Source organism: Poeciliopsis prolifica, unplaced genomic scaffold (genome assembly GCF_027474105.1).
Source record: "Poeciliopsis prolifica strain line A6 unplaced genomic scaffold, Auburn_PproV2 SCAFFOLD046, whole genome shotgun sequence".
NCBI classification, from domain to species: domain Eukaryota; kingdom Metazoa; phylum Chordata; class Actinopteri; order Cyprinodontiformes; family Poeciliidae; genus Poeciliopsis; species Poeciliopsis prolifica.
In genome coordinates, this window is record NW_026562421.1 from 3,609,506 (window position 1) to 3,621,633 (window position 12,128).

General features: G+C 36.8%; 1 protein-coding gene across 1 annotated transcript; it reads left to right on the top strand.

Moving 5' to 3' along the window:
- The first annotated feature begins 548 nt into the window (after positions 1-548).
- LOC129377140 (dnaJ homolog subfamily C member 5-like) lies at positions 549-8,667 on the top strand. The gene is made up of 5 exons (XM_055056900.1): positions 549-736; positions 5,617-5,764; positions 6,713-6,926; positions 7,769-7,940; positions 8,557-8,667. Exons 2-5 carry the CDS (start codon positions 5,658-5,660, stop codon positions 8,652-8,654), a joined length of 591 nt encoding a protein of 196 aa, XP_054912875.1. The 5' UTR covers positions 549-736; positions 5,617-5,657; the 3' UTR covers positions 8,655-8,667.
- Positions 8,668-12,128: the final 3,461 nt, after the last annotated feature.

Here is a 12,128-nt window from a genome sequence, read left to right on the forward strand (position 1 = left end):
GGCAAGCCTCACCATCAATAATAATACAATTAAATTTCAAAAACACGTCATCGATTCAAAAGGGAAATTAAATGCTGTAATTTATATTATTCAAAGTTTTTCACATATTTAAATGTACTTAGATATATAAGTATGGCAAATTTTATCATAATTTACATTAACCAGTCACTCTAATGAGTAAATAATGTGCTTTACGTACAGGTCAAAACACGGCTAATGCCTAATAATACAACTGTTATGAACAAACTGTTATTATATGTGAATGCAAAATTTTTAATATATTGAGCAGATTTATTCTCACAGAAAGTAAGCTTTTCTTACCTCAGTACATTCTTTTATAGTTCATTTATCGTTTTGTTTTGGTCTTTTTTACATCTTGGATTTATGTTAATGTGCACTTATATTCATAAAGTTGAATAAATAACAAGGGAATACACAAAAAAGTCTAATTGACTTGAAATGTCATAACTTCGGTTTTACGACTTATTGTTGACGCTAACGGCTTACCATATTGTGGGAGGAGTTTTCCTGGGGATAGCTGTCACGGACTGACAGGTCGCTCCCACCCGGTGTAGCCGTTAGCTCGGCGGTACTTTCTGCTGCTGCCTTCTCTTGGAATGCTTTAGCGCCAGAGAGCGAAGCGAAAACTGAGATGCGAGAACAATAAAACTCCAAGTTGGCTTCGTTCAAAAAGGAAAACAACAACAGCCAAACCACTCCGGTTGGAGAGAAAGAGGTAGGAAACGCACAGAGTTAGCCAAGCGGGGCTAACATTAGCCAGCTTTGCTGCCCTTGGATTAGTTAGCGAGCAAAGTGCTAAATGCAGGCAAGGATATGGACGAGCTGAACACCCCGGTTAACAAACATGGATGCTGGTTGCTTTCGTTTGATGCGGTGGTTGGAGATTATCCGCTTTAACCGCAGTTTGATCCCTGAACCAACCTGTTTTTGGTTCGCTCCTCAAATATTTGAGTTATAACTACATTTCGGACTATCCCTGCTTTCAGTCTGACAGGTTTAGTTCTTGCAGTAACCTGCAGTAGTTGGGAGATAAATCTGGATTTATGCTTTTGATGTCTCAGCTGACGTCAGTGTTTGAAACATTAGGAGAGACAGGTGCATTTAAGCTGATGGATAAATATGGTTTTAATGTTTATGTTTTGCCTTTTCAGCTGTTACAGAGCAGCAGGAAACGTCACTGGCTTTGTTTTGTTTGAATTCATGATCGAAATAATTCACGAATATAAAAAAACCTTTTTAAAGCCGATTATTCATCTAGATCTGCAGGTATTTTCCTATCTTTGAAAGATTTCACTATCCAGGATATTCAGATTTCCTATAAATTACTCAGTTATATGTAATATACACATTATTCCCTCAGTAGCTGTCACTGAAAATGCACCAATCAGTCGGAAATGGGAATAAGTGACAAATAAAATGCACCAAAACAAAATCCCATCATATAGAAGCTATAAATACAACCCACATCATGCTCTCTTTGATGAGTGTAGGCAAGGGTGATGTTGTCTTGTAATCCCTTTATTTTCTATTTGATTATATCAAGGAACCTTTTGTAAATCTTTTCTGCAGTTCTTGTCGTTAAAATTTCCCTGTATGTGGGGTTTAAACCACTTTTTTAACATTCAGTTTCAGTTTTAAAAGGAACAAGAGCATGTGAGTAAATAACAGAAGTGTTGACATTTTGTTTTTTAGATTTTATTGTTTCTCTTTCCAGATTATTTATTGTCCAACCACACTCAGGGTTTTTTTTAATGCAGTGAAGCTAAACAGCTGGTTTCTTTCAGGGCAGCAGATAACTATTATTTGAGTTATCAAACATTCTGACGATTAATCAAATAAAAAACCTGACACTTTTTGATTATTTTTGATGTAACTACATAAGTCTTAGAAATACATTAAAATTTCAAATGAACAAATGAGTGAATTAATTTTTTAAATGACAAAATAATCCTTTTATCATTTAGGGTACGCTTGATTATCAACATTTTCTGCATTGTTACCTTAACTAATAGATGCAGTGTAGGCTGATCTGTTACTTTTTTTCATTAGTTGATTAAAAGTTGGAAACCAATAAGTGCTTCATCAGATATTTATTTACAGAAATAGAACCAGGTGAGTTCTGGGTAGAACATGTTTACAGACATTGGGGGTTTTTTAATCTTAAATGCAAAATGTAAATATTTTTGTACAGTTTTGGCTTAATTAATACTGTGACTGTATTGTTCTTTTAGCAAATGGTTGTTTTTAGAGTTTCTGTACTTATATTAATGATTATTTGAATACTAACTTAGCACATGATTGTTAGGATAACTGATTAATCATAATCAATCTGATTAATCGTTTCAGCCCTAGTTCCTTTTAGATATTTTAAAGTCTAAAATGAATGTGCAATTATGTTTCTTTAGTTGTAACTTGTCATTTATTAGAAAAAAGTAAAAATCATGTGTACAGATTTGGCCTCAGCTGGTTAGAAAAGTTTCATATCCCAGTAGGATGTGAAGGAAGTGTCATGAAATCTGAAAGTTAAAGCCAATCAGTGCATGTGATGCTGCAGTCACATGCAGCTGACATGAACTTGGGCGAAGTTCAACAACAGCTGCGACTTCCGACTGTCAGCAACAAAAACCCAAACTTTAAATAGCAAAAGATGAATTAAAAGACAGAAAGAGACGAAGAGCAGCTCTAAATACAAGTTACTTTTAGATTCACAGCCATTTATAAAACAAAACTGCACAAATATTGGTAATGCAAAGAATAAGGAGCAATAAAGTGATCTCACAACAATTAATGGCACAAACCTAAAAGAAGCAAAATAGTATAAAATTTATACCATTAGACTCCAATAAGTAAAAAGACTGACATAGAATCATAAAACTCTGAGCTTATCTCAACATGGATCTGAAAATGAATTTAATAAAATTCCCCTGCAGTCATTATGGATAATAGGAAAAGAAAGTAAATCTAGATGCAGTCGTTCCAGGTTGCTTTAGTCCAGATTATTCCTCCTTTGTGCCACGCTGTTAACGTGTCTGCATCCATTAAGAAAACCAAGGAGTGAATGCTGACAGAGTGCCGATTCACCATCAGCTAATGAATTGGACTGGCCGTTTCAGCCAGCGGAGGGTGAATCTCTGTGTCAAACATGAAGCTAATGTTTTGCTTTGCTAGAATTTTAAATTAAATTAGTTTTGCTTCAAATGTCATCAACAGTTTACCTAAATAATGACTGATGCAGTGTTGGATGGCTAAATTTGTGCCGTTCTTAAATTGTTGGTCACACAAAATTAACTCAAAAGCCACAAATGGTCCCCGGGCCGCACTTTTATTATTGATAATTATTGATAAGCTTTTTGTTTTTAATACCTGAAATGCTATCAAACTAGTGGTGTGACATTTTATCCAGTTTTCACTCCATGTTGTATTTTACTTTTTAGCAATTATAATGCTGAGTGGAAAAACTTGAGACTCCACAACAGCAGGCGGTTGCTAGATAACCAGAGAACGAGTGAGTGGGTTGATTTCACCAGACTGTGAGCGATAAATGACTCAGTCAGGAAAGTAACGATATTGGATATTCAATCAGATGTATTGCCTATTGAATTTGATCACGTGTCTATCATAATGTATATTATTATTGATTTACTATCCAGCACTGCTTCAGACTCATGGATCGCTGCTCATCGCATCATTTTGTAGCAGCGTTTCATTCGTTGTTGCCTCTGAGGAGCCGAACACAAAGTCATTCTGCGTCACCTTCAGTTGGTAGTGAGGTTAGATGAGCTCGAACAGGAACCCGTCTATCTTTTTATCTGTGTCGTTTCTGCATTTCGAAACAGTTTTATGCTGGTGTTCGGTTTGAGCTGCAGTAGAAACGGATCAGTCGGAGCTCAGAGCAGCATTTCGTTTGCTGCGTGTTTACAGCAGCTGTGTTTACTTTATGTCGGTTATAGCAATGAGGGCACTTTGCTGATTCAAACTTTCAATTCTAATGAACATTTAACACTGGAGACATTTTAAACATCCAGGATAAATAAACAAAAACAAGAGAAACAACAAACAAAATGAATTATGAAGTAAATTATGTGAGACCAAAACACTGAAGACTTTTACCATTTAGCTTTTGGTAGGAAGAGAGAAATGATAAATCATGTAAAATGGAATTAATGAGGTAGTTTTATTATTGCAATTAATTGATTTATTGCGACATCATCCCAGACAGAGGAGTTTGTCCATCCCAAATCCAATTAAATTTTAAATATTACTTTAAACAAACTTCAACCTCTTTATTCAGACGTACATGTTTTCCTTACTTCTATAGTTTTGTCTGCCTGTGAAAACAAGTTAAGATATAGAAAGTTGGTGGAAAGTCTCCCGTTGGCCAGCTGAAATGTGATTGGCCACTGTGTGAAGCCTCCTGTGTGAGCGGGTCAGACGCGATCGTTCACACACACCAGAACGGTGTCAGTGTGCCGGTAATACCAGCACTCCTGATGAATTGTCCTCATTGGGTAATCCTGGCTGAGGGAGGGCGGAGAATCGGTGTTACTTCTGGTTAATCTTCAGAAGTAACACAGGAAGTGCATGACGGCCAATACTGACCATATGGCGTCCCGACGGACGCCTCACAGGATGGCTGGTTCTTGTTCAGTCCACATCCGCGGTTCTCTCTGACTCAGTCTGAATACAGATTTGGTTTTTCTTCAGATTTTTCTTATTTATATAAAATTCACATTTCACACATTTTTGGGTCTCAATAGCGTCTAAAATCCAAGACCTTAAAAACAAACAAACTCCCAGCTGTTTCTTTTTGGCAGTAATTAAATGCTTCTTTTATTGTCTGGAAATGAGCCATTTAAAAAAATCCCGCTGTTGCTTAGCAGCTCCAGTGGGACTCCAGAACGTTGGGTCAGCTGGATTTATGCGCCAGACAACGGCTGCTGGAAAAGACAAGTGATTTTTTTGTCGACTTACCATCCAGAAACCACTAGCTGCATTCTTGTTGGTTTTGCAGGAGGCTCCACTTCTGCTTTACAAAGATAATCACAAATAATAATATACAAATGTAGCAATTGATTGACTGTTAACTGAAGGGAACAGACTAAAAAAAAAAGAAACATTTGCTAGAAACAAACACTGAGATCAATAACTAAGTCAAAACTATGCAAGAAAATAAAGACATTTTGTATTTAAGATGAAAAAAGTTACTGTCTATAAACATGATTTACCCAGAACTCCTCATGTGTTAGATTCAAATCGTAAAAGTGTGTTAAGCACCTTTTGCTATCCAACTAATTGGATTCATTATTTATAACTTTTTTTCACATGTATTTTATATCTTTTGGTACAAATAATCAAGTGTTCATTAAAGTAACACTGTTGCTTAGTTTTAGGCAATAATATGTTTATTTTCTTCATCAGAAAAGGAAATTAATAATTTTTTTATTTGCAATATTTCTAATATTGTATTAATAAAGCCTGAGGTGAAAATTATGCAGTTATGTGCTGCTATTCTGTAGCTGTTTACAGCATCCTTCAACATTTTAATATTTTTTAAATTAAATGTCTCCTCCACTGCTTGTTTTTTGTCTATTTAAGGGAGAAGCTGAGTGAGAAGGGAAGAAGAGAGCAGAGCGACCATGGACCACCAGCGGCAGAGGACTCTGTCCACTTCAGGAGAATCGCTCTACGTTGTCCTCGGAGTCGACAAGAACGCCACAACAGAGGACATCAAGAAATGTTACAGGTGTGCAATAATGTCGACGCACAGGGGAAGGAAATCCCTGTTGCTGTGATGTTTTCTTCCACTAGAGGGAGGCAGAGAGCTGTAAGGGGTTTTCTAAAGCACAAACTGCAATCATCCAGCCTTTTGTCCCATCAATACGAGACTACAGGAGGTATTTCAGAAGCAAACAGGAGAATGTTACACATGTGAAGTGGTGCAACAAAGAGATCACAGGGATTGTTATTAAATGCAAGACTAAAGGCAGGAGAAGAAAAGACATGTTTGGTACCGATACTGAAGCATCCTGACCCAGTTGGGCCTCCCTCAAATTCTGCCATGAATCAAAAGTGAGACTCTTGTTCCTAGGTCTGGTTAAAATGCCAAACAAATCAAAAGGTGCCAATAGTGGAGGATCCTTTGGTACCAGTTCGTTTGCGTAGAAAATCCGCTTTTTTTTGTGGAACAAAACTCCAAACTCCAGTCCGCCAACAAACCTCGGTTTGGTTTTGGTCGCAGTGAATTCTGGTTTGGTTTGAATGTGTATGTGAAATCCAAGTGTACCGGAGTCTGCTCCAAAAGCAGGAAGTGGACTACAGCGCAGGGCATTCTGGGTGAATACAAGCAAACCAACTCACTAGCCTAGCATTAGCAGGATAAATGACTGATTAAAAAAATTTTTTTTACAACTGCTAAAATGTGATGCTACTCCATTTTGTTTCCATTTTGTGAAGAAGAAAGTTGCGTTCAGTGTCTTCCGAGGTCTTTGTGTCCTTAAGTGGTTCTTGGTGCAGCGCCCCCACAGGCCAGGAGGGGAACAGGTTGGGTTTGTGTCATTAGACTTAGTGCAGCTGCAGCAGCTGAAAATGCAACAAACTTGGTCACCAATCAAACTGATTCTACCAAACCATCAGGTGAGAAAACAGCCTGAATCAGAAATCTGACGTGTTTCTTCGTCTTTTTAACTCGCAGAAAACTGGCGCTGAAGTTTCACCCTGACAAAAACCCGGACAACCCGGACGCAGCTGAAAAGTTTAAAGAAATAAACAACGCTCACTCCATCCTGGTGGATCCCACCAAAAAGAACATCTACGACAAATACGGCTCCCTGGGCCTCTACGTGGCGGAGCAGTTCGGAGAGGAGAACGTCAACACCTACTTCGTTCTGTCCAGCTGGTGGGCCAAGGTGCGTCCCTGTGACCCACTGCAGCTTGAAGTTTGTTTTTTATTGTAGATGAAGAGAACCTAAACACTTTTTTAGCCTCTTTTGCTCTTTTTCCTCCCCATCACAATATCCAGGGCTTGTATGGAGGCTTTGAATCCTTAAAATGGTTTGGAAAGTGCTTGAAAATTCTTGAATTTTTATCAGGTGCTTTCAAGGTTTGGGAAGTGCTTGAAACTCTTTAAAAGTACTTTAAATATTCCTGGCCTTTACAGCTTCCCAAACATTTCCACACACTCCTCCAGTTCTCAATATGAAACTCTCTCTTTCTCTCCTGGGATGTAATAATTTAAATAAATGAAAAGAGAGAGCAATTTTAATTTACAAGAAGCAGGATAATATTCTTATTCAGCAAACCAAAAGCAGTCTTGAGCCTTTTTGTTTGTTTGGAGAGTGAAACTGTGCACAATCTCGAATATTCAAACTGCATAGTTTGTGAGGAACTGCAGTTTAACGCTTGCTTTAAAGCCTACTTTTACAAAGCGTTATGTACAGATATTTAAAGATAATAAAAATAACTTTTTCCCTCGCTGTCCTAAGTTAAATCAAACTAAACTTTTCTTGTAGTTGATTAGTTAGAATTGCAAAACTTATTTCTATTTGCTGAATGTCAGAAAACCGAGCAAGAACAGTTTTTGTAACTTTCTTTGTGCGCTGCTCAAATTAAGCTTTTGAAAGTTATTTATTTTAACATAATTTATTATTTCTAGTAATGACTAATTGATTAATTTGGGGATTTTTTGTGGCTGTAAATACAGCGTTTTGGATTAACATAATTTGTGTCCGTGTGACCTTTGCCCCCCCAGGCTTTGTTCGCCTTCTGTTGCCTGGCGACAGGTTGTTACTGCTGCTGTTGCCTGTGCTGCTGCTGTAACTGTTGCTGTGGTAAATGTAAACCCCGGCCGCCGATGGACCAGGAGCCCGAGTTCTACGTGTCCCCTGAGGACCTGGAGGCCCAGATGACTGCAGACGAGAGAGGTGAGGACCGGGACGCTACGGCAAGCCGTCTGACCATCAACTCTGTTTCCTCTGAACGCCCGTGATCACATTCTGGATGTCTAAGGGTTTATTTTGGCTGCTGTGAATGGAAATTTAAGACATCTGAAGTTAGTTTGTGACTTAAGAGTAATAATTCAAGATATCTTCAGTTACATTTTGACGAGTCAGAATTTGTTTCACAGTATCTCAAATTAAGTCACCGGATTTATATCCGTTTTTACAGCTTCAGATGTCATGTAAAATCAACTATTTGAGCTTTTCTTCATGTTTATAATGTCAGAAACATACCTGGAGTGTTGTTTGATTCTTTAATTTAGTCTCAATGGCAACTATTCAGCTGTGTAAAATGGCTGGGTGGACTTAGCCCCGCCTTTGAGGCGCAGCTCCTCCTCTAAGCTTTCTTTTTTCTTTTCTTCTGTGATTTTTTTGGTTTATCTTTTTGTTTCTTCCTTTCTTTTTATCTTTTTCCGTCTTTCCCTCTTTTCTCCCATTAGTTGCATTTCTGCTCATTTTGTTATCAACACATCCAACATAAACAAGAAAAAACATTTATTTTAAATCGTTGATGTTTTTCTTGTTTCTGTTTTCCTTCTAGACGGCAGCAATCCCATCGTCATGCAGCCGTCATCGGCCACAGAAACCACCCAGCTCACCTCTGATGCGCACCAAAGCTACAAAACCGACTCCTACTAGGCACACACACACACACACACACACACACAACACACACAGCAGAAAGAGGCTGCTCGGGCTGGGAGGTGCATCCACTTTCATTTGTCATTAATATTTATGTGGAACAGCATAAAACACGTCAGCATCGGTGGATTTAGCTGCGCCAGCTTTAACCTCTCACTCGTCTTCCTGGAGCTTTTTGGAGAAACTTTTGCTGCTGTTTCAGTTGCGTTGCTTTGAGCTTTTTGTTCAAATCTTTGTTAAAATGTCACATCTTTGTGGCTTCAAAAATGAAACTGCAGTTGAAATGAATAAATCTGTGGAATGCAGAATAATTTAAAAAACGGACAGGCAAATAATTTGCTAAATCAGCCCTAAAAGTTGCCTAAACCTGCCAAACGTTGACCATGTCTAGTTGCTCAACGCCGTTTTCAAAACGGCATAAATCTGTTTTTATTTGATCACAACAAAGAAACACCACCATAGCATGATGCTGCCATCACCGTGTTTTACTGTGGCAAATATACATTTAACAATTATATTAGTAATAGATTATTCTGACGATTAATCGATTGCTCAGATTTTTATAAAATTAAATTTCTGGACTTTTTTTATTTAAAAACTTGAGTATTTCACAATTTCAAAAATATGTAAAAATTATTCTAATAAACAATTTCATTAAGCTTTTTAAATAACTATGTAAACATTTTAGCATTTTTAATTACAGCTCTTTCTGCTTCACGTAACATCAATACTGTCTAGAGGATCTATTGGCTAATTAACCAATTAGTGATAAAGAAGAAGAATGTGATTAATCAGCCAGGTGAAGCTGAAACTGACACCTGAGGAATTATGGGTAGAAAATATTTACAATGTTTAAAATACACAATGTATTTGTGATTTGTTCAGTTTTAGCTTAATGTGTGTTGCTCTTTCAACTATTGGCCTTTTTTGAGTCTGTATACTCAGGTAACGATTAATCGATTATTACATTAATTAACGACTATTTCAATAATCGATTAATGGTCATTCGTTTGATTAATTACCTCACCCTTTATTATAATTATGATTATCAGCTGTTGTGCCAGTAACACTGAATAGTTTGTAATGATTAATCCATTACTAAATCAGTTGATGATTATTTCAATTATCAACTTATCAATTAATTGTTCTGGCTCTAAAACGCTGGACTTTATTTTTGAGTAAATTATGTTGACAGAATCTTCAATATTTTTAAGCCTTTCTGAACTGCACCGTTTTATTGTCTTCATGCTAACAGAATGTGGCGTTTCAGCAGGATTGTGCTCAGAAAAACAGAAATTTTTGTTTAAATTTTAAATTGGAACTAAATAAAACCCGGTTCTGAAATGATACTTTAGAAATCCAGCGTTGGTTTGCTGAACTGCTCGGATGTTTCTCAGCAGATCGGGATATTTTAACAGAGAAAAGTTTCAGTCTGTGTTTTTATTTGTCTCCACTGTGTGTAAAGATGCAACCCAGCCCTAACAGCTGCGCTCATGCACACACACTCACACACACACACACACACACACACACACACACACACACACACACACACACACACACACACACACGCTCACATCCCTGCCAGTTTTCCCACTTCCTCTCTTTTTCAACCTCATCCTGCAGATGAAAGTAGACGTGAGCTCTCCGTGTTTTTTTAAATTTCAGGTATGAAATTATGGGAAGAATAGGGATGGTAGAAAATACATTTTTTGTTCCAGTAGCTCTAATTATATCAGCCATGATCCATCAGAACAAAATTAGCTGTAAAAATGGAATTGTTCCTTTAAAAAAGAAGTACTTTAATACAGATTAAATATCTAACTTTATGCAATAGTGCTTAACAGTTTTATTTAAAAGCAAAGTATTTTTCTTTGAAGATGGGAAATTATTCCTGCTAATTTGAATAATTACTAATAATTTAATGTCAGTATAATCACCAGCATTACTGTGAATGCCAGATTATTCGTCCTGAATCCACAAAAACGAATAATGGAAACTTCCCAGTTTAGTTCTGGGATTATGTCATTCCCATCAGATTTAAGAACCAGGTGCCATTTTGATTTGGGTTTTCTGTTTTATCACAGCTGATTCTTCCTCTTCTCCATTTCTTTTTCTTCTTCATATGAAGTTTTGTTCAGTGTTGAAAACAGAGGCCACAGAAACTCCTCTGGTTTCAACTGGGATCTTTCTTATTGGAAAATAGCTCTGGAACAGGAAACAAACGCCCCCTGGTGGCCATCGGTGCGAATTTATACACTGATTTTACCCGTTTTTTTTGTTTGTTTTTGTTTTGTGAAATGGTAAAAATTCTGTACATGTTGTGTAAAGTTACTGTAGATTTTACTGTAATTTTTGTTTGTTTTCTTGTCTGCATCTGTATTTGTTTTCTCCTTGTTTTTGTTTTCCTTGTTTATGTGGTTCATGAAGAGACAATACTGATTTCCAAAGTCTTATTTAATGGTGTTTTTGTAGAAAAGCAGTTTACAACAATCGATCTCATGAACCAAGATTTATTTATCCTACATAAAACCTTTAAGCGAACCGAATCTGTTTTATAAAACCGGGCATGTTTATTCACTTTGATTTTATTCTGTAGCCCTGCTACCACAGCTCATCAGGACCAGTATAAATATGAAAACAAAAAATAGGAGGACATTTCTGCAAAAAATATCTGAAATTGAAAAGTCAAAAAAATTGCTATAAAAAAAGGAACATTTTTCAGTTTGAAGTTTAAAATTTGAAACAAAAAATTACATTTTGAGATTAATTGCAGGGATTTAAAAAATCTGGAAATTTCAGTTTGAGAAGTCAAAAATTTGCTGGAATAAATCTCAAATTTTGAGATTAACTTCAAATTTTGTTGGAAAAAAAAGTCAGAAACTATAATCTGAGAAATATGCGATAAAAACTGAAACAGATGTTTTTTTTTTTTTTAATTGTTTTGTTTTTTGGCAGAAATTTTCTCCTTTTCATATCTATAGTGTCCCTAATAGTCCTCCGTACATCGCATCACTTCCTCATCATGTTTTCATGCATATCATGAGAACCTGCTCTGCGAGTGTTTCAGGAGGTCTGCAGGTTTTGGTGCTGTGGAGCGAATCCTGACACCATCATCGTTCAAAACATCGACACAAAACAACCCAGCAGCGTTTTGGTTTAATTTATTCTCTCTGTGGCGTTTGATTCTTAGCCGGTGTATGAAGCGGATGTTTAGTTTTAGTCCTGCTGTATATACGCAGCGCTGCCTGTAGATAGGTGGAGGCTTTTCTGTTTTTAGCATGGACTCGTGTTTTTACCTGTCGGCTGGAGATGTGTGTGTGGAAAATACATGAAGTGTCCGAGATCCTGTTGGAAAATAAACAGCTCTGATGCTTGAATTTCTCACTGAGTGTTTTATTAATGACTTATATAAATGAAATAAAAAAAATCCCAGAAATTTGTCAAAAAAATTCAGCAATTTTCTGAGAT

Bases quoted from the DNA above. Each gene is read 5' to 3' on its own strand.
- LOC129377140 (XM_055056900.1), top strand. From the start codon at position 5,658: ATGGACCACCAGCGGCAGAGGACTCTGTCCACTTCAGGAGAATCGCTC. The intron at 5,765-6,712 runs GTGTGCAATAAT...TTTAACTCGCAG, and splicing joins GACATCAAGAAATGTTACAG to AAAACTGGCGCTGAAGTTTC. The intron at 7,941-8,556 runs GTGAGGACCGGG...TTTTCCTTCTAG, and splicing joins GATGACTGCAGACGAGAGAG to ACGGCAGCAATCCCATCGTC.